The sequence below is a fragment of the Chiroxiphia lanceolata genome, chromosome 7 (genome assembly GCF_009829145.1).
Source record: "Chiroxiphia lanceolata isolate bChiLan1 chromosome 7, bChiLan1.pri, whole genome shotgun sequence".
NCBI lineage: Eukaryota > Metazoa > Chordata > Aves > Passeriformes > Pipridae > Chiroxiphia > Chiroxiphia lanceolata.
The window spans coordinates 8,229,095-8,252,859 of record NC_045643.1 but is presented as its reverse complement, the minus strand read 5'-3'; the positions used below and the strand labels follow the sequence as shown (position 1 = coordinate 8,252,859).

Genomic DNA, 23,765 nt, shown 5'->3' with positions numbered 1-23,765 from the left:
ATAGAATATAAGCAGCCCATCAAAGGACAAAGATAAACCAGGGATGAATCCGAGAGAGGACGCAAATGTCTGTACCTTCAGACACTAGACAGGGCCACTTATTTTACAAATTAGCCATTTTTGTATTTACATTTAATTTGCAATAAACTAGAAACTGCTCTCTCTCAAGTCTAAAAGAGATTGTCACAGTTTTCTTTTAAAGTACCATGATTCAATACGAAGCCAAGTTGTACTTTTTAGGGAAAGAAATCTCAGTCAGAAGTCTGTTTTTGCAATTGAGCTTCTGCTTTGTTTCCCATGAAATAAAGTGAAAGCTATTACCCAAGGGGAAGTGAAGCATTTACTTTTAAAAGTAAAAACTAAGACTGAACTGTAAACAAATACCCAACCAAAATAATATGGATTTGTCAAAAGCACGTAGGTATTGCTCTGTCCACACACTGAAGTTTCATACAGCTTTTAGAACTGCTGGTGTTCAGTCTGGCACACACAGATCTCTAAAATCCAGAGTATGTGAGGAGTTGGAAGTGGTATTTCGATGGCCACAGTGCCAGAGCTGGAGCAGAGCACACCTAACACCCCTCACACAGAAACCTCCAAGCACAGCCTGGATCTGACCTGCCTGCCCCACTCCAGTGCCAGCAGCCTCTCAGGATGCAACTCCTGGACTTAAGTGCTGTGTCTTCTTCACCAAAAGACCCCCTGACTAGTTTAAGTGTCCACTTAGGTGAGGGCTGGCTCTGAAGCAACCTCAGAGCTTGCTGGTCAGGTTCTGCCCATGAATATTTCTAGGGACAGGCAATCCTTAAAGGCACTCAAACAGTCTCTAGATTAAGCCTCAACATTACATTATTCTACAGAAAACTAAGTTACATAAGAACAGATAATTTATCTAAATAATTTCCTGAAGCATGCAAGAGGCTCTCGGCTTCAGTAAGAGTGATATCTGATCCCACATACCTCTACAGCAACCCAACACCGACTGCCTCCGACAGAGCCTCTTCCCCAACTTCAGATGAACACAAGATCATAATATAAAGTTAGAATTCTTTGGGAAGGTCTTTGTTCCCATTATACTATGAATAATAATAAGATACATCCCAAAATTAATACATATACTTACACACATTAAAACATTGAAATTTTTGAAAATACAAACAAGGCTAGCTGTTCCACAAAACTTTCATTTATTCATCCAAGACTTTTCCCCTCTCTTTACCCTATCTTCTGCACCATCTATCCTTGTTTCCTCATGTAATTTGAAGAAAGTGCAAAAATACCTTTAGAACCTGTCAATATTTACTCTTCTGTGTTTTGAAACTAACACAGGAAACAAGATTTTGTCCATATTTTTCCCCAGCCCATTTTCTAACCCTCTGACTATCCCTTCTCTTCCTCAAGATGGTGCAAGGTCCTCTTCACAGCTGGGGACAGAGGACCATACCCAGCTCCTTTAGTTTTACGAGCTGTGGGTGCAGCATTTATTTTTGGACTGAAAGCTGCCACAAGTGACTTTCCTAGCTGCTACCACGGAGTTTATTTTTGGAGTTTCCCTGGTAGAATTAACTTGAAATGCTATTTGCACAGTATTTATTCATATAGCTTGTGCTGTTGATAGAAAACTAACAAGACTCACAAAACACTTATTTATTCCTCCTTAGAGTTTCCAGCAGCCATGTTCAAACACAATCCATGCATACAACCAAAAGCTGCTTCTCCCATGAGTGATGTCTAGACTGCAGCCACACAAGAGGCTGTATTTCCATGTATCCATACCTAAAGCAGCTCTAAATCAACGGTACTGCTATAGCTGCAAAACCCTCTGGCAAGCCAGTTTGTTATTATTTTTATCTTTTTTTTTTAAAGCTGGACAAAATCCCAGTAGGATTTTAAGCATCTTATTGCAATTCAACTATTAACATTTTCAAATCCAAATTTAATCTTTTAGAATAAAGTTAGTAATTTTCTCCTTCTGACTTCCTACATTTTTTAACTGCCTGGTACATACTGACAAAAAAATTTTCGGTGGTCCTAAAAGTGTCTGTTTAAAATCCAAAAACAGAGCAAAGACTTTTCACTAGGTTCAGTGAGCATCCAAACAAGCCTGAAGCTCAGTCTTGGTACTTGTCACAGAAGCTGTGCCTGAATATAAGAAGTATTTAATTAAACCAAATACATACATCAAAGATTTCTCTTGACACCAGGAAAAACAGAAGTCATAAACCCCTTCCTTCAACCTAAGAACTGTCAATCTGCTTTCCTGGAAAACACACAGGCTAAGGCTGCCAAAGGAGAAGTGCAGCCTTCCTGAATGGAAGGTCGAGTAGAGATGGTTTGTTCCCCTCTTCCCCTACTCAGCCACTGGCTTCAAACGGATTTCTACCATTCGTATCTCCCTCTTATTCAAACCTTTTGGAGATAAGTCAAAATGTTTAAAGTACTAGATTATGCCACTCAAAATTGCAAGTAATTAAGAGTATTGATATCCCATGTTTCAGTAAACTGCATTTCTTTGTCCATCTCTGCCTGAAGTCCTTTTTTTGTCAGAACACTTTAAATATAATCTAAGTATTTAAAAGCATCTAAAAATGATACTTGCCACAAAGTAGCACAACACCATAACTGTTTGTTCTTTTTTCCCCTGCTCTATTAATGTATTATTTTGAATATAATTTTAAAAGCTTAAGGACACAGGAAGCAGTAACTGTAAACAAAAGGTACTTTTCATCTGATCGCATTTGGAGCCATGAAAGACAGACTAAACCAGAATTCACCTCTTCCAACACCAATTTCTCGCTCATAAGATAGTCACCAAGTGGACACAACATTTTTGGAAAGAGTTTGGTATTCCTCAAAACAAAATCTGTCTACTTGTGAAAAGGCTAATTAATCCTAAATACTAACAGGCAGGAGGTGCAAACTCTTCAAGAGTACAGAAATATCCTTTGACTCATACAGAACACATCAAGAGTCATAGACAGTGCTGAGCTCAGTTCCACAATTAATTCACCCAATGAATGCTCACAGATGATTACACTGAATTATTCTAATTTTTAAACGCTAAATGAGATTCAGTATCTTGTAAATGAAGTCTAAAACAATCTCTATTTCAAATCCAGCTTGTGGATCCATAAGTAACAATCTGCTTCATACAATGTTTGGTTTTGCTCAAGTAGTAACAACAGCACTGACAGAACTGGCCTTGAGACGGAAGCAGAGACCTGGTTTCATGGCAACAAACACTGGGAATTTGCAATGCCTTATTATTTACAGTTCTGACTATTGATTAATTCTAAAGTATTAGTAAACTCATGCAGTTTAAATTACAGATAAGACTATTTAATTAAGATGAATTAAAAGTAATTAAACAAAATGTTTACTACAATAGGTGAAACATCCACTTACCTTGAGTAACTGAGATTCTTTCAGAAAGATCATGCCCATCTATTCCACTCCCAAGATGTGCAAACCCCATGGGGTGAGCTGAGGCTATTGTGGTCAGCCACGTTCCTGAACTCCCCCACTCCCACCCCTGCCTCCCCTCTGATGGAGGCAGAAGAAACAATCCTTCACCAATCCCAACTCCAGAACTTGATCTACAGACGTGGAGAGCGCGTCACACAAAGCAAAGTGCAGTTGAATCCTTCCATACAAGCCTCTCCCCACAAGAATCAGGGCATTCAAACTGAATTTTTACTAGAAAATAGTATCATAGCAGGGTGCACACATGGGGCAGTTTCTCCTTTCCAGTACCATCATCAGAAGCAGGACAGTCCCAAAATGTTGTGGGAAGCAGTGCATTACTGGTTTTGCCTTTCCCCTTTCTAGCACATAAAACCACCATTAAAGACGAACTGGTTCAAGGGGTACACAGAAAAAAAAACCCTACACAACTCAGAGCTCAAGATTCAGAGTCACTGACTCCATCAGTATTAGATTACAGGATCTCAGGAACAAACACTGCTGTAGTTGAAAGAAAATTCCAGCAAAAAAGACCTGGTACAAAGTGTCAAGAACAGGTACTAGGATGGACACAACCAGTACTGATGTCACAGATACCCCTGAACAGCTCACAAGTCATCTTCAGCTTTTAGGTATAAGAAGACCTGAAAGCACCTAATGCTGAAGCTTCCCCCCTATTCAGCTGATGATGTAGTGACTGGAGAGTTTCCCTCCCCATGCACATGTGCCTGGACAAACAGACAAGCCTGGAAAAAGAGGAGCTAATCTCAAGTGCTACTCACTAACAATTACTGACAGATGCCTTATCCTTTGCTTGATACCCACGTTGGTACAGACATACCCATCCCCAACCCTGTGTTTTGGGGATGATTATGTTGATTTCAGAAGGTACAAATACTGGGAAGAGGAGAGAAAATTAAGTACCAAAACTGCCTTGACTAGATTACAATGAGCGTGACCATGCTTGGTTCCACCTGCTGTTTCCAATTTCTTCTGGTATCAATGAATTAACACACTTCTTACTTTTGGAGACAACAGAATTAAGCACATCACTGAAAAGACTCTCAAAATATCAAGCAAAAATTCAATCATCTTTCACTAGACTTAAGACCTAAAGTTGGCTGATTCCACATACTTTTTTTTCAACAAAAAAAAAAAAAAACAGAACTACCTTTCAAGGGCATTTATAAACTCATAAATTGAGCTAGCAAGACTAGGCAAAGTTTCAGTTCTGGGTGGTATGCATTTGCCATCAGTAGTTTGGTGGGAAGTACACAAATGATTCTTTGGACAGGACAGCAACAAAGTTATGAATAAAAGTGACCCTCTCGAAGACTTTAACTTACTCTGCTGTCAAACTTTTTCAGCATTCCTCATCAGCAATGAAATGTTTTGTCAGTAAATTATGATGACTTGAAGCTCCAAAATGGTAAAATAACAATTCTTGCAGTAAACTATTACAGGAATCTCACAATACAGACTTTAGCCGTTCCTGCTCAGTCCTTTCAAAGACTAACTCCCCCCTAACAGTTCTGCAACAAAGAGCATGGGAGATATATACAGAAACCTTAACAAGTGGAATGAATGCTGAGCCATTGGTTCTGGATGCAGGAAAAAAACAAGAGCCTTTGAAGTAGTGGATACAGACATTACTAACACTGCAAGATTTGGGACCAAAGGACTGGGATCAACGACAGTCACATGAATAAAGTGGAATGCTGATGGGTGCTTTAGTGACCTAGCTGTGTTAAGCAGACAGGACAAAAGGATGTCTGCCTTTTCAAGGACCTATTGACAGGACTGATATCCACACAACAGAGCAGAGTGGAGTCATGCTCTGGCTTCCCAGGCTGTAGGTACTTCCCAATTTACGGATGACAGTTTACTCTTAAATACAGAACTTGGAACTGGAATTATTTCCAAAATAAAGGACTCTGTTCTAAGAAGATATTTAGGGCAACTGCACTGGCAACAGACTGATTCCACCCTACCAGCTGAAAGAAGAGTGGGGAACTCTTACCAGAACTTTGCACTCTACTCTAGTTGGGAAGGATTGTTTTAAACTACTAGGATCAAGTTTCTATAAATCTTTTTCTAATTTCTAGGCTGTGTATTTAGTTTTCCTTGTATTGAAAATATTTAGTAGCTTAAACAAATCTTCCACATCCATGCTTTTATCTCCAAACCCTGCAAACAGATATTATTCCCCATCAGCCTTGGTATACGGAACAAAATGTACTCAGCTGTTTTAGCCCATTTCTCTATGTCCTCAATCATAATTCTTAATCCTCTTCTGCAATAACAAGAGTGGGATTTCTTTTTTAAACACATTTAATCAGAAGAGTTTATTCTCAGACCAAGATTACATATTAATTATTTGACTTGTAATAATTACACGTTGGAGAACTTTAAAAGACAAGTCCTTTAAAAGACAAGTCCTTTAAAAGACAAGTCCTTTAAAAGACGTGTGAAATGCACTTCCCATTCAGAAAGCCAAAGCTACACATAAAACCAAAACCAAGTCTATCAGTCAAAAAAACCCTGATATTGAATGAGTAATTCCTGAAAAAACAATAAAGTTGCCTGCCTCAAGGAAAAAGCTGGGCTGGTGAATGACATCAACAGGAAGTGAGCAACATTATCTCTTCCTATCACTCCACTTGTGTTCTCAGTTCATTGTTTGGATAAGTGCTCTGATCACAAGGGGTCCTAACAGTAACATGCCATCCCTCATCATACTTCCATGCTGGCATTTAGCCTGATAGGTTTCAATAGAAAAATAAAGGGAATATGGCCTTTTCAAATCCTTAAACGACTTTATTTTCAATGATATAATGAAAAAAATATTTTGAATCCAGTGGGAAAATACAGCAGGAACTGAAAATGTTAGTTATGGCTGACGAAAAGCCAGTTTTACCTATGCCACTTCTAGGACTCCCTAAAGGCCAACAGATTACAGCATGATGGTAAATTCATCATGCTCTGTGAAAAGACAGAAGTCACCATTACAAGCTGCAGAAAGGGAAAATTCCAACTGTAGGCTAGGAAACAATTCTTCAATCAAAGTGTTAAAGCATTCAGATTACAGAAACCTCTTCACTGGAGGTTTTCAAAACTTGACTGACAAAGCCCCTGAGCAATACCATGTGACTGGATTATTCTTTGAGCAGGAGGCTGGACTGGAAGATCCCCAGGGATCCCTTCCAAGCTTTGCAACCTTGTGGAATGCCCTGCACTTCATAGAGATGGGTTATGATGACTGCACCCCAGTAAGTAAAACTGACCTGATTAAAGAAAAAAAGATACAGTATGAACATAAATTTCCAATTTACAGTGTGCACATGAATTTTGTAAAAACACATGAAGGCACAGCTGTGTGCCAGCTGGGTCAGAACTGGAGCAGAGCAGCAGCTAAAACAGGAGGCAGTACCTGACAGCAGATACACTCCCCCACATGCCTGCTCAGTACATGAAATACATCAAGGTAGGGCTGGCTGGAACATTTTTGAGAGCAGAAAAGCATTCTAGAATTACTTCCTTTTCCCCTTGTCCTTCCTTCAACCTTGTTTCCTGATCAGCCTTAGTGCCAAGGTGTCAAAGTTTCTATTATTCTCCTCACGTGCGAACACGCCTGTCTTGTCCTTTTAAAAATCTGCCTGGTCCAGTTAACTAACAGCCTCACTCTAGGTCAAGTATCCCTTCTTCACTGCCTAAACTAAGTTCTGTTTCAATTACTTAAACTGGTAAAAAAAAAAACCACAAAAACCAATAAACAAAATAGCCAACAAATGTGTCCCCACCACACTTCTGCCAGTCTGAACTCTATCCTAGGCTTTAGTTAAACTGCAGCCTCAGACATAACCATTACACACCCCTGCTACACAGAGAAGAAATGCACCTGCATTTCCAGAAGCAGCTGGACCACGTGCAGAGCTGTGCCACTCTTCAAGTCTCGCAAAAACTTTTAAATGTTAAGTGTCCAAGTGATACCAAAAGTCTGCATAAAGCAGGATTAAGATGTCAATAATAAAATTAACTCCTCCTTGCATGAAAACCAAACGGAAACAGGGCATTTCTCTTTCGTGTGCAATATTCTCTAGAGGGAGCAAATGGCAAGTCGGAATCCACGCTTGATTCAAGGTAGGTATTTTAATAATTTAGACTATTTAAATTATTCAACATACTAGGACATAAATTCCTGAAAGAAAATGGGGCTGTGCATGACCCAAGCACATCATTACACATACTAGTTAGTCACGTGCTTTCTAAACTGGACAAGAAGTGTGGAACAGACAAGATACTGGCACGATAAAAAAATAATAAGGCTTTAGTTAGATTTCTACCTGATTTAAAGCCTCCTGCCATCCCTGCAACTACTAGAGACACTTGCAACACTCATTCTCAATTGGACTCCGCAATGAAGGCAAATTATTAGGTGTATTTAGTCATCCCAATAAGAACTCTACTGAAACAAGTCTATTCTTCTTTCACTGCAATAACTGCTCCAAGACTCCCTTCAGAAAACTACAGAAAAATTTTTTAAAATTAAAAAAAAAAACCCAAACACTAAAAGCCTACAAACAACATTTATGATACTAAAACATCATACATAAATTATGAAGCTCATAATTAATTACTCTGTTCACAGCTAACTACTGTGCATCAATGACATGTATGTATCAAGACCAAGAGCTATAAGAGAAATGAAAACCCAACATATTCCATCCCCCCCTCCCACCCACCCTCTTCTGAATCCATTGCCTTTTTATTCATCTACCCACCCACTGGTCTTCTGACACAAATACACAATGAAAACCAAACTGTAAGAGCCAAAATAATTCCACGGTAAATCACCAGTGGCTCTCTCTTTGTACATACTACTCTTCTACCTTTCATCATCTTTATGACTTTTACAGAATAAACTCTTTTGATATGGGATATTTTTATATTATTTCATGTTATAATCCAGTCTACAGAAAAGCTAAATTAATAATTACGGCCATCCTCAGTATTAGGCACACCCCACTATCACTACTGAAACAACGTGGGGTTTGGACCACCTTCCTTGCTACATGTGATTATTATGCTGTATTTTTCCCCTCATAATGCTCAGGATCAGCAGTTACTACCCTGGCACTAGAACTATTAGGCACATATTTTCCAAGTGACTGAATCCGTATCTTCAAAACCAGACAAATACACAGTGACACTGATATCCTACTGCACCAGGACTTTTTTATTAAAAAAGTCACAGTGAGAAAGTTTGGCTTCTTTGACTTTTGCTTCAACTCTCTAAGATAACAGTTCAAAGAGAAAAAATAACTAGATTACTGTACAAAATGTTTAAGAAATCTTAGGAAGGTTTTCAATGACTGGTTTAACTAAATCTGCTTATTCCACCTACTTTTCCAGAATCTTTTTAAGAATGGGGTGCTCGCTATCTCAACTTCAACTTCAAAAACGTGTTCTCAATTGAGAGAAAAAAAATACAATAAAAATCAGCTTAAAATAAATTTATTAAACAATACAAAAATAAGCATGCTGGAAATCAAGATACATAAATAACATACAATGCAAATGAAAAATGGAAAACGAGACAGGTAACTTAACAACTGAGTCAAAAGGTACAACACAAATGCTAAAATAAAACTTTAAAAAGCATTTACATTTCTAATGAAATGTTAATGATGCTGACAAAGAAAAACAAACAAACAGCTAAAATGCTTGAATATCAAGAATTGCTATTACTGTAGCACAGGTGAACACTAAAACCGTTGCAGACTTCACACATGGAATGACCAGCCTCTATCACCCGTCCTTTGGGACCCGCTCACCAGACCCAATGTAGGTGGGTAAGTCATCAGGGCAGACCTAACTCTGGCCTCCAGGCACCCTGCCATGAAAAAGAGCCATCTGCAGACATGGCAGGCCAGGACAAGAAACTACAAGTGTAGGCAAGTTACAAAATAATTGGTTCAAAGGAATCTCCTCCTGAGATTCTACTCCTAGCTAGAGGCTGCCTTCAATTCTGAGACAGGCTTCAAAAGCATATATTACAGAACTGTAATATATATATAAATATATAAAGATTGTTTAAGCTGTACCCTAAATATTCTTATTATGCATATTAAAGATCTAGTAGTTTCTTTATTTTTCTATTTCCCATGCAGGACTTGACTCTACCACAAGTTCTGTATGTAACTGACAAACATAAATAGGGTAAAACTTTTTATTTTCAAGTTGAAACCCAGATGGAAAAATCTTCCATCTTCAACCACATTTTTAGAAGTGGCTTCAAACAGTACTAAAAATCCAGATGGGTAGAGTCAGATCAAGCAAATCCTGCATCATGCCTTTTCCATTTTTAATTAAATCAGTAATTTAACCAGCAACGTCATCACTGTAAATACTTTTCATTAGCAGCACAGACACATTACATTCCCTCTTGCAACTGAGGGTATTTCAGGTAAGGACATGTAGTTCTGCAGGATCTGAATACTTGTTACGTCTCTGTAGCTACTAGTTTACTGTAAAATCCTCAAAGGGGTGAGACATTTTTATAATACAAGACTTTGCCTTTACTCACTTTATTTTCAGGATAAGCACTGACAAACTTAACCTTATCATCAGTGATAAGATTATAAAATAATTATTATTCAGCAATTTATGACTGACACTTATTACTGACATCTGCACCACAGATCTACCTCTTCATCCCAGTAGGGCTTCAAATTCACTGAAAATTGCTTAAATACTTTTCATCCCAGGCTTCAAAGATCGGGAGCCCATCCTTTTACAACACATTGCTAAATGAAGATTATTCAGGGTTTCGTCAGAGTTATTTTTTTTTTAAAAGTTTATGCAAAATAACAATACCTAAACAGAGCAATTAAGAGGAGTTTGCTTTTTCAGAGAACATCAACTTTGCTTTATGCATCTTCCTAAACTCAAAAACATCTAGATGGGCCAAAAGAGGGGCAGGAAAAATTGAACTCTCCTTTTAGCAAAACTCACATATGAACACACCTTGGAGTTTTAGATAAACTAAAAAGGGAGAGGGACAGGGGAAGGTGAGAAGAGGTGAAGGAATTGTATGTCACTGCCTCTTAAAATCCTCAATCAGCTAATACCATTTATCATTGCTTGGACAAGTTTTCTGCATGATGTGTAATGGGTATGGGATGTATCAGATTATTTGCAAACTTATAAAAGTGATACAGAGAATAATTTTCTAAGATTTTTAGCATCATTAATAATCTAATACCTACAAGTGTCAAGAATTCAGCAAATCTTTGACCTCTGTCCAGCATTGCCTACAGAGCCTATCTGAAGCTTAAATATATCATTTTGAGCTACACCCTACTAAAGATACTCAAATTATCAAATTGTGCAGCTTGACAGATGCTGTTATCTGTAGAAAAATGCAAGTCCTGTTCTTCAGCAAACTGACAGAGCTGCAAATTCAAAATAATTAAAAAAAGAAATCAATGGTAACTTTTTAAGAATTTGCTCACGTGTAAGTAAACTGAAACCTCTGATCTTCATATATGAACGTGTGCACATATTAATGGTTGAAAAGTAAGTTAATTGTAAACAGTCTAATTAAGATCTACCTATCTGCTCTACTCTGAACATATTTCCTGCTCACTGCTCAGTTAGTTAGCACTCTAAACCCCAGATTGCTTACATTCCTCTCCAGGGTGGAGCACTGCACTATTAGTAAGGCAGACTTCTGAGTCATAACTACCAGCTGGCAGCACAAGCAGCTAGAGAACAGTTGGGTCAGACATCTTTCTGCTTTGTTAGTTAACTTGCAAATAAGACAAATTTTTTCCTCCTCCTCCCCGCTTCTCCCATTCCTCCCCAGCCATTTTTGCTCTTTTTATTTAAATATTGGCATTAATAATTATTAATGGTCTGATTAAAAGAGAAAAATAATCTTCACTAGCATGGCATATGCAAAGGGTCCATTTCTGTTCAAAGCAATTTGAAAGCTCACATTAAAAAAGAAAGGATATGATAATAACATGACTCAGAACCTATCTCCACTTAATATACAATTATTTAGAGATTCAGGAATTTGCTGTATTTTGCTGACACTATTTTATATTTTAATTCATATTCTCCTACCTTTACATGCTGACCCTTCTCAGAGGACACGTAAGTTCTTGCTTAGCTCTAAAGCTCATTTACTTAAAATTCTGAGATATAAACAAAAATAAACAGATATACACAGAAATGGTATATCTTTGAAAACAGTAAGAATTACCTTTTTTTTTTTAACTAAATGTGTTCTAAGTAACTACAAAAGTCATTTAACAGCTTTGGGTTTGTTGTTTGCATGTGCTTTTTCCCCACCCCGCCCTTGAACTTTGACAGTCTTTTTGGTATAGCATACAGAATTTACACAAAATATATATATAAATGGAACACCAGGCAAACAATATTCAAATCCAAGTTAAATCTAGAGATGCTTGAGGGTTTGTAAAATGAAGAATGTAATGAAACTAGAACCCATTCGTTTAGTTCTGCTCTCCCCGACCTTCCATTCTATACACTATGGTTCTGGAGATGTCCTCGTTTGATTCAGGTGACACTTTTTTCCACACTGTTTCTTTTAAAGCAAGTTCTTGCTGGAGATTCTCATAGTCCATTGGTCCAAAGGAATGCTAGTTGTTCAAGCAACATACATTATTTATTAGTGTATTTGAAGGAAAAAAAAAATCCATTCTTGCAGTCAATGCTAATAGACTCAAGTTTTTCAGCTCTTCACATAAACTGCTATTTTCTCTTTTCAACTTATAAAAAATTCAAATTCAAAACTTGGTAATTTTTAGATGTATACATGCATATCGAAGCATTTTAAAAATCATTCTACTGCATCTTCTCCTACTGAAATCTTCATGCCTTAGTCAAAACATTAATGGTAATGAAAACAAAGTTTTCCTTATCTCAAGCACCCTCACACTTTTATCTTTTCAGTCCACTCCCAGATATTGCTTTCGCTGCTTCCTAAGTAACAGGCTCTTGTCTACAGGACTATTCACACCTGAATTCACTGCCTGTGCAACTCTCAGCAAGACATGTGGTCTCAGAGATATCCCTATAAAAGTACAGCTAAACACAGATCTCATGCATTGCAGCCCAGAACAGAAAGGTTAAGCCCACCAGCTGGTCAAGTCTTTATTAAAGGCAACCAGTACAGTAAAACTCTTAGATCAGATATCATCTACTAAATCTAGCAGGGGAGGTGAACTGCATGAAATGGAGTAACAAATCTAATATGAAATTCTGCTACATGAAACCCTGTGACAGTGTGGTCCACCCAGGTTAAGTGTCCACTAATAATGTAAACTAACTAGATTATCTGAAAGCTTTGATGCAATACATGTCATTGAGCAGTTTTGTATTTAGAGAAGAACTTCCTGTATTTCCTCTGACATCTGCTAGCAATACTCACTGAACACAGACATCAACTTACCCGCTGATCACCACCTTCTCTGCGAGGATCAAGCTTTTTTGCAAAGTGTCTCAAATTATCGTAGTTATGGAAATTGCACAAAGAAACCAGATCCTGTAAATATTTAGAGAACATTCATTATTATCTGCATATGATAGCCAAATGCATATGAGATAATAATACTACTGCTTACGTTTTACATCATATCCTAGCAACTTAAGCCAGCAATAAGAGAAGTTTATTTAATAAATCAGTATCAATGTCCATAAGGCCCTTTGGAGGTAACATAATTACACTGTAAAGTTCTAATAATACCTTAAAACTCCTTCTTAAACAAGTAACAATTTGCAAAATATCTATTTTAATACCTTTCTATTCCAGCTGTATGGAACACTTCAGGAACAGAAAGAATAGCCTGGGCTAGTCCAGTACATCAAACTTCAATCAAAAGGATCAAACAAGAAAACGTGACATAATGGATTCTAATTCAGTTTGAATTACAGCATGAAAGGTTATAATTACAAAACTTGGCTATGTTGTTCTATTTTTAAAAGTGAATGTTACATTCACGTTACCTGTACACCACGATCAGGAATCAGTTTTTAGGTCTCATCACCACACACATAAATGCAGTAAATCCTGTTGTTCTATGATTTTATAGTTAATTTGTATAAATGTTAGATAAATAGAAGCATGAAAAGTTTTAACTGCTGCTCAACCTCCTATTTATAATTACATCATTGGTATTACAAGGTACTTTTCAGGAGAAAAGAAACAAGGAAGAAAACATTTTTCACATTCTCCTCTCCCACAAAACACCTTAATTAATCATTACATAGTACTCTACAAAATCTCTCCTGCTTCTAATGCTGCTATCAACAGACTATCCACAGCCCTTTTACTGGCAAGAGATGAAGCTAGGAAGAGCTTGCCCAACAGCTGGGTCTGATCTATAAAGACATCCTTTATGTCAGATGGTTTACAAAAATCAGTTTAAAAATACATCAGAATGGCAATATTTCATTACAGCCTTCTTTTATTGCAAAGAAATAAGAGTTGCATTTCCAGTGTTTTGCAGACTGTTCACTTTATGACAGAAGAAAAAAAAGTCTATAGAGCTCTACAGCTTCTAATACAGAATAAAAGAGACCAGCACTTTCACTACTTCATGAACTGTTCCTTTTCAAAGCTTTTCCACAATAGATTTCTCTAGTTTTTTTGGCATCATATTTTCTTAATGGTCACTGAATTCAAGTGCTATTTATTACTAAAACATGAATGTGTACTCTTGGACTTCCAGCCTTGAACCAGATGAAACTTGCTATGTAGGGAAGAATCACAAATCACTATTTAATTCACTTAGACCTCAGCTATGCTAACTGAAGCTCAGTAAACATCAGCTGCAAAAAGAAAAAAACAAAAAACCCAAAGGCAATGCAGCTTACATGACAGAAGTGAATTCCTTTAACACTGTTGCCCATCTTGTCCAAAGGAGGTGACCAGCACATCAAGCCCATGACATTAGGAACAACCAGAAGAATCCCACCAGCAACTCCAGATTTTGCAGGAAGACCAACCTATAGAATAGAGAATTACTGGCCTCTGCATACATTTTTCACTATTATAACACAATGCATCAGCATTTCACTGAAGATTATTATGCAGTATTTATAAAACATGGATCTGGAAAGTACTTTAAGCTGGGAAAGCATTAATACTCATCTCTTTTTAGATAGACAATAACCTGAAGCAGAATTGTGGCAATCCAAGGTACACAATCATAAAATTATTTGCTGTCAGGAATACAGTGAATCAGTAATACAGTGAAAAAAGATAATTTAAATCTATTATAAAAAAGCAATTATGACTAAGCAGTAGTGCACAAGTGTATCTCTCATGAACAGCTTGCAATGATGTAGTAGCATGAAGCCGCATAAATTTTTAAAAATCTTGACTGGAAAAGGTAAAAAACAAAACCACAAGAAAACTGAAGAGCCTGTCTATGAAATCACACAATAACCTACTTATTTACAATCTGGACAAAGCTATTACTTTTTTTCCAGTATGAATTAACAGCCTTGTAGCTCTCTAAGCAGTAACTTTCAGGTCACACAAAGCATCATAATCAGTTTTACATGTATAAAGGAAACAAAACAAAACGCTGAGAGCACAAATAAGATACAGTCCATCTTGAAATACTTACATGTAAGGAACATATTACTGGAAAATAGAAGCATGGTACATGTGCTCTGTGTGACAGACACTTTTATAACATGTAAGGACAATTTATGAGCCTGAGTTAGTGAAGAAAAAGCCAACTGTCTGCAAATGCTTTCTGCTACCTTTTACTCCCATGTAGCAGGATTTCTTCAGTTATGTTTTCAGTTACACCTGCATCATGACCCGTTTCTCCCATGAACAGCCCTTCCTAGTGAAGAGTATTTATGCTTTCACATGAAAAGGATTCCCAGCTGTGAAGTGGCAGAGTGCCATAAGGTATGTGATATTAGTCGTGCCACGAATCCTAGGTGAGATTCTCCCTTTTGGTGTGCTCACTTTCTAAACAATTCCTGGAACGCGGAAAACAGTTGCAGAGATTTATCTTCCTGGTCAGCTATAATTATCATCTGAAAACTACTTACATGGAAGGCAAACTGCCCTGAAAAGTCATACATGCCACAGGAATGCATTAAGCTCAAGGTATTCCGGACTGCTTCAGGACTCAGTACTCTTTCACCAGTGATTGGGCAAAAGCCACCGTTAGCCAGAGTTGCTGCCATCACACTTGCTGATTCACATGTTACTTCTATTGAGCAAAGCTTATGAAAAAGAAATAGAGATTATAAGCACTGATACTTCTAGCACAGTAAGGCCAACTACTGCAGGATCAACAATATGTCTCTACACAAATAACATCTCAAAATCACCTGCAGCATAACATTTGTTACAGATGACACTAAAGGCATCAATTAATACAGTCTGAATCTTTCTACTATAAAGATCCCAGCGACAGTGTTTGTAAGCCCTCTCAAAAGTTTGGGACAGTATTTTTTATGGGTAAGTGTCTCTGCTTGATTCCTCCCCCCACCCCCCCTTATGTTCCTTTGAGAGGACGAGGTCTGTAAAACAATCTCAGTATTTTGCATCTGCTTAAAATGTCAAAGCCACAGAATGACTGTTTTTTTCAATTTGAGCTCATTTTGTGTGGGTTTTTTTTTTTAAAGCCTTAGAAGATCCCACACATCATTAGAAGTACATTTTAAAGCTGCAAATTCTAGCACATGCAAGTCTTAATGCCAGCACTTCCTGCTGATGCAGCCTTATTTCACCTTTCTCATATATGCTTTTTTATATAGTAATGATACAACCACACAATAGTTTTTCCCAGGATCCCTGCTTCAGTACAGACTATACATACTTTGGTGACACATCAGGAAATGTGATATGATGCCATCACCTGATGCTGCCTCATTTCTGCAGAAACCAAAAGATAAGTTGGTTTCAACCTGAAGCTGAAATGCTGCTCTAAAAAAGTAAACAAACTAATGCTTGTATTCTTGCTTTTGCCAAACAGTCATTACATGATACTTCATGAAGTTACCTAAGCCACGTTTGCATGAGTAGTTACTACCTGGAATTCTTATTTTCCGGGTGCCAAACTCAATACATCCTAGTCCAATCAACTGGAGTTGCAAATCAAGAGATTGTCAGAGACGCATCTAAAATGGCAACTGTGTTTTAAACATATGAAGTATTACATAATATCACCTACTTTGAAAAAAAAAAATTCTTTCTAGGTTCTCAGTTTAAGCACCTGCATTTTGTACCTTGTTTCTCTAAACTGAGAATAATCCATCCTCATTTTACAGAGATAATAAACAAATAAGTTTATTCCTGTTCAGAAAGTTCCCAGTTACACAAGGGATGAAGGAGCATTACAGAAAACCCAAAGAAAGAAATAACTAGACTTTTAAGTAGAATCTGAGTGTTGGAAAGTTAGTCTTGTACCATAACAAGAAAACAGAAATGCCGCTCGTGTATGAGCTACCCTTTTTGGGACTTTCCAAGGGAAACAGAGAATGACACACAATCATTAAATTAGAGATCAGAATGCACAAAAATGAGGCCAAATTAAATACATCAGACAAGTTAGCTTTAGCATTTCTTAACTTATGAATAGCTTTGTCTCAGAAGCATTTCAGGTCTTGAGGCAGTGGGATACGAAGCATTTAAAAAGCACGTTTAAACAGTAAATTCAAATAAATATCGGTTCAAATATCAAATTCAAATACTGGTTTTGTTCTGTCAGAAGGGAAGTTCAGAGCAGACTATTAGCTTGTACCTAGTTAATAACTCAACAAGAAGTCAACTACAGTAAATCACACACACCTTACTTCATAAACAGTCATCCATGTGATCTAAAGATAAGAGCAGGTGCATCCCAATACAAAAAACTCAGACAAAATTCGCATTTTGAAAATAATGGTTTATACTTTGCAGAAGTAAGAGCAAGTATCTGAGTCAAAACCAGATTCATTTTGAGAACTGAACTCTTTATTTTTTAAACTCTCCCAAATGAGCTGAATCAGTTACACAACTTGAACTGCCTCCTGAGAACTCTATACAGCAGAGCTGACTGAGTCGGGAATGTTTTAACATTAGGAAACCCTCACTCAGGAAATACCTCACACTTGCCAAGTTCTCATTTTGTGACAGTTGCGAATAACTCGCTGAAAGTGAAAATGAAAAAAAAAATGGGGGAGGGGAGGAAAATATGTGACACGACTCTTTTACTCCTAACCACTGAATAAACAAAAAGGAGGAGATACTTATATTACTTCACTTGCAGCACTTGTAAGCTTGAGCTTACTAAAGAACGTGCATTCTTCAGTTACACAGAGTTTAAAATACTTCGCTGTACTGTAAGAAGCAGCCACCCGAAGAAGCAGAAATGTTTTGTCAAACTCACTGAAGTAATACAAGACATTTTAAGCCTCTACCTATTAGCCTTTTAAAGATTATTGCTAGTTTCCATTAGCAATAAAGACATCTAAGTACATCTCCTAAGCAAAAGCAAATGTGGATACATCAAACATCATTCATTTCCAGAGTCTAACAGAAGCTGATAAGTTTAAGTCATTAAAACCTTCATATCTAGGCACAAATCAGTTTTTACTGCTTATATTAGCAATTCTAAGTCTACAGTCAATCTCAATTTTAAAGTCAGTTACCTGAAAATAGAAGTCTAGTATAGCAACCATATCCGTGCCTTCAGGAAAGCACTGAGGAAGAAAAATAAAGTCTTTAGGTAAAATTATTATTTTTTTCCAATATTGCTTTTAGAAAAACGTAAATTAAGCTATATTTTTGTCAGCATACTAAGCATTAGGCATATTTTAAAATAAATATTTAAATGCAACAAGTAGAAATATTTAATCAAATCACATTTTAAATAAGTGCAGTGAAATCAATAAGCTAGGTATTAAAATATTTTTCAGTACAGCTTTTAACATCTTTAAATCAGTAAACTGAAAAATGCAACTAGGAGTTTTATAAAGTCATCTGCACAGATTATCCATTTTACAACAAACAAATTAACATGGTTATGATAAAAAAAAGGTTTAGAGGTATTCTATTAAAATGACATAAGAATCACACTCTAAATGTCAGCATTTTGAATAACAGTGAGAAAACAAATACAGTATTAATTCGTGCCATACTGTACATCAAATAAATTAAAAATCTTCACAGACTATGAAGAAACCCCACCACAGAGTCTTCAAAACACATTTAAAAGAGATATCAACCTTTTTTTCTTTCAAGTAATAGCCAATTGCAAAGTTTCTATCTCCACTCTCTCTTTCAGATTGGAACCTAAAAGTGAAAAAAAAAACAAAAACAAAAAAAAAAAACAAACCAAATAAACACAAGGTAACATGTCAAACTTGAGTTATGCATAATGTCATTTATGTCTGAACACAAATATTCTACTAATGGGACAGAAGTTCCATAGCTCATCCCAGTTCACCCAGATGGAGTGAATTAGCCTTGACATCCAAATACACACAGTAGTGGTGACCTACACATACATAAAGGAGATAAGACTTGGAGATAAGGCAAAGAAGGGTAAGATCCTACTCTTGGAAGCCTTTCCAGACAGCCCATAGTGGATTGAAACATCCCACACTGAGATAAAGTGAGAGGGTCATTCCCTGAGAACTCTGACCAAACCAGAGGAATCTGGGGATCAAGGGGCAGCTCAGACAATGATCAGACTGAGGGCTGCACTATTTATCATGATGATTAAGGCAAGGATGTAACCTAAAGGAGGAATACGTACGATACAAGGACAAGTAATTCTCTCCTGCCTGGTTCCTTCCATGGTACACACCTTTTACAGGAACAAAGCTCAGGAAAAACACTAGTTATCTCATTCTGTCTCTCTGCACCTGCATGCCAGCTGACATGGAAGCAACTCTACTATGTGGAATCTTCACGATTTTCCCTGTGCTGCCTCAAAAAGCTCTCAAGATTTCTGGAATGCTATACACTGATTTTATAAGGGAACTGTTGGTTTGAGAAAAGCATTTAAATAAGCAAAATAAAAAATCAGAATGAGTGCCAGTTGTATGAACTACGCTTTCTAAAACATTTGATATGCAGCTATCAACATGCAGAGTTTAATTTTTAATACGAATGCCAGGAAGAGAAGAGTTGCACTTACAGCTCTCACTGCCATAGCACCAACAGAGCACTAAGACAGAATAATGACAGTTCAAAGAGGTAACCAAAAATTTTAGGTGAAATTTAGCCACACTGATGTCAGAGACATGCACAACTTTAGTTGTAAATTTTAAGCCAAGGAGACCCTCTGATATTAAGGATGAAATGCTGATTCAATGTAAATAATTGAATTTATACCAATTATCAGTTAAAGCACTTTCCACCCAACTTCATTAAGTAAATAAAAAATACTTACGTAGCATTACTGAATCCAACATACTCATTACCAGCCATTTTATTCATGAACTGCATCACCTGTTAGAGACAAAGAGGGGGAAAAGCATGCTAACATTTTTACACAGTAAAAAGTTATGAACTTTCAACCCAGCCTTACCCCAAAATCTTGTAACACGATTTTACAGATGCAATCCAAATCACTAAATGTTTAAACAACCAAGTGCAGCTACAAAGACAAAACATATATTACTAATATGTCACTTGCAATTCCCTCACCATCTTTAAACTTTTATCACTGAATTTAATTAAAAAAGGAATGTTGTAACATTGACTTACGTAGTCAAATTTTTCTGCATTATTTGCTCCTTGCTGCAAGAAAAGAAAAAATAATTTACAAAAATTGTTAACATAAGAAAGAAGTTAGTTCACTTAACAGTATTAGGATTTTAATGCATATAACTAAGGTATGAAGCTAATTACAAATAACAATCATTTCATATATTAATGAAAAAATTAAAGTGTTAGGTAAGTAAATCTTTAATTATCATTTAAATAATCCTATAAGAGTCTTATCAAATACCTGTATGCTGGAAATTAATTTAAACTGAGAAAGGTATGCTTTACTTTAAGTGCTCTCTATTCAATTTTATGTGCTTAGCATAAGCAAATGCAGTAGCTAAAGCAAAAAATACAAAAGTAATTACAGTCAAGCTAATTACAGTAAAAATACTAACTTTTTACAGGTTAGTAATCCAAAGGTATTCTCATACTACCAACAGAGCTGAGCATAGGGAGGTTCAGGCTACTGAAGTTAAAATATTTCCATGGCTAGTGCCCATACTTAGAATTTAGACTAAAGACTTAAAAGAAGGTGTTATCCCTTACTAAGAAAATAATTGCATTTAATAAAAAATATCTGATTAATGTCCTACCTATCAAAAACTGTTTAACAGCTGGAAAAACAGAATCTCACAACATAGGGCATATCATTGTGCTAACAATGTACAGGAAAATCTAAATCCAACTTAATAGAGAAGGTTTGTTGGTTTGTTTTTTCAGGGAGGATAAGGGGTGTTACTTTGGGGCTTTTTTCTGCCCTCCCATTTATTAAGAACATCCTCCAATTTAGCAGCTGCCAGTTAAAGATGTATTAATTCTTTAGAGGGCTCTGATGGGTGACCTTTCAGAAATTTCTATAGGAAGAGACTGAAAGAGGAGTGGGAGGTAAAAAATAGTGCAAGGTCTGTTGGGGGCACTTCTTAATTTTTTTAAGTAGCCAAGTAGAATTTTTTGAGGAAGTTTAAAAAATAGTGGCATCACATACACAAGTGGAAACAACGTATCTGGAGAAGACGTTTTAATACATAATTTTAGTATTAAAGATACTCTATTTAGAATAACAAAACTCTAACAAATCTCAAACAATTCAAGACACTACTTGCACTGCGTTTAGTGTGGGGACGGAGGAGGCAGTGGAAAAACGGGAGCTTCGTATCAACCAGTTATTTTACTTAATGAAATGCATAAAGCCAGTCTTATTTCCCACTCTGTGTGTGGAATTAAGGTGTTGCAGATAATCTCTGAAGCCCATGCATCAGCTCATCTACCAGAGGATGTGCAGCCATACCCGTACAATCACTAGTGAAAGGAACACCACACTGTTTTGTCAGAGTTATGCGCCAGGGGTTACCTTATGCTAAGAGGCTAATAACCTTATTCTTAAAAGGCAATAATCTCTAGCTAATTTGCAATAAGATAAAAAAAAAATCATGATACATTTCATCAAAATGTTCCTGTTTAATATACCAGAACACAAGTCTTAAAAATTTAACTCCAAATCTGTTCAATGAAAAATAATTAAAAGAAGAAATTACCAACTTCATTGAACTGTTGCAGTTGTCAAAATATTCCATAGATCCTAATGCTGTAAAATATGTAACAACATTTAAACCACAAAAACCTTTTCAACCTTTCAAATGCACAATGAACATCTTTTTCTGGGAAAGTGGGTCAGCATTAGTTATGGGATGCTGCATTGATAATTGTATGGTTAGACATGTATAATAAATTGAAACAAGTTCTTTTGTTAAAAAAAAAGGAAGAGGGAGAAAGGGATCATGCTTTCTGAAAAAATATAAATGCATAATACTTCACTTTTTTGTTTTGCCCAGTTGAAAAAAATTCCCCTCAACAAAAACCTAGCTTTACCAGCAGCACACAAAATTGGTGGGCAAAAAGACTCAATGCAAACTTTTTCCACATGAACTCTTTATAAAAAAGGTTCCTTTTCAAGTTTACAACTAAAGTCACAGTTTGGGAAGAAAATCTTCAGTATATTAACTCAGGCGATGCGTTCTTAGTCCTTGATGTTCCACACACTTGTATAGGTATTTTATATCAGACACAAAAGCATTGTTACTGAAATCAGACTGCTCATACACCTGAACTATTTGCCAAAGCAATCACATGATCATGACCTCAGTAGATTTACTACAACATGTAACTGAAATAGAAAACTCTGCTTCCATACACACCATGACTGAAAACCCAACATATTAGTTTCCCTCTTTCAGCAGTCTCCTAAAAAGCTGAAGAGACACAGTGGCAACACACATTCTATAATTAAAATTCAAGTGCAAATATAAAATCCTAACATTCAGAATACTGAGCAGCTTTTCCAGAATAATTTAAACAAACATGAGAGACAAGAAAACTTCTGCCCTTCCCACAAGTGCTTCTTATGTTTTTGCTTGATTCCATAAACCTCTGAGGTTGGGGGCACTGTGACAATATTTCTTAAAAAGCATTTTTTAAGTTCAGATGCAATTCACCTGTCCAAAACATCAATGAAAACATTCCATGCACTAACTGCACAAACACTCTGTACATTTACTGGAACATATGTTCATATACACACTTACTTATACATGCTCGTGTGTATATACATATGAAAAAAACATTTCTAAATGAATACAAAATTAAATTTAGAATGTTAAGATTGAAGTAGTTTGATAGGCAGAAAATTCAAACTTGCAGAAGACAGCTCAGTACAATTTTGTAAACACTTCAAATAGCAATGAACACTATGGCTGTCGATCATAAATTTGAATTTTTTGACTGTGTCAGGTTTTAGTGATCTTCCCTTTTTTTCCTAAAAAACCCCAAGCTACTTGCACTGTATTATTTGTATTTTTACTAGGAAAATATAAACAGCTGCAAAGGCTGCATGCCTACGTAGGAAAGAGACCCACAGATACTTATCAGAGCTTGCAATAACAAAATTATGCAATTTTTATTAGAAAAGTAGTTAATATTAGCCACTTTTCATTGATCAATATTCAGTGTTTACATGATTAGGCCACATAAGCTCTTACTATGTGTCTCTTTTAAGTAATTTTTCAATTTTGAATCTAAGCAAAATTAATAGAAACATCTTGATCGTGAAAAGTTTAGAATCTTCTAATAACACAAAATCATTTAAAAATTAATTTCTGGAATCTTTAAAACCAAATTTATAATCTAACACTATACTGTGACGAAAACATCTAGAAACAGAAAATCATAATACTATGTCGGAGGGCAAGAAAACTGTTTTATATTTGTGCACTTTTCATTCAATTATCAATGTCTTTATTTCAGCTTTCTGTACTTAAACGCACTTTTAAAATTTCATTTGTTAATGTGGTTCTGTTCTGGTGCCTTGACTGTTTAGTGCACCATTTTCAGCTCTGAAATACTTGAGAGTACACTGTCACAGACAGCATTTGACCCACTAAGACCAATACTATTACTATTTCAAATACATATAAAAATTATTTTTGTGTCCTTCACTTATGGGCACATGTGACCACTGAATACATGTAATTCACAATGTCTATCGCAC

At 36.3% G+C, this 23,765-nt stretch overlaps 1 protein-coding gene across 4 annotated transcripts in view; it reads right to left on the bottom strand.

Moving 5' to 3' along the window:
* GLS (glutaminase) overlaps positions 1 to 23,765 on the bottom strand; it is a 68,322-nt gene that overhangs the window by 11,082 nt on the left and 33,475 nt on the right. For 2 of the 4 annotated variants that reach the window (XM_032693625.1, XM_032693623.1), the window contains exons 8-14: positions 20,219 to 20,251; positions 19,902 to 19,960; positions 18,730 to 18,796; positions 18,154 to 18,204; positions 15,565 to 15,741; positions 14,368 to 14,499; positions 12,944 to 13,036 (exon numbers count right to left, since the gene is read on the bottom strand). In XM_032693625.1, the coding sequence (XP_032549516.1) occupies positions 12,944 to 13,036; positions 14,368 to 14,499; positions 15,565 to 15,741; positions 18,154 to 18,204; positions 18,730 to 18,796; positions 19,902 to 19,960; positions 20,219 to 20,251 (612 nt within the window). Of the gene's footprint in view, positions 1 to 8,960; positions 12,132 to 12,943; positions 13,037 to 14,367; positions 14,500 to 15,564; positions 15,742 to 18,153; positions 18,205 to 18,729; positions 18,797 to 19,901; positions 19,961 to 20,218; positions 20,252 to 21,756; positions 21,807 to 23,765 lie in introns of those variants that run through there. The other 2 variants (XM_032693626.1, XM_032693624.1) reach the window with 2 other exon arrangements.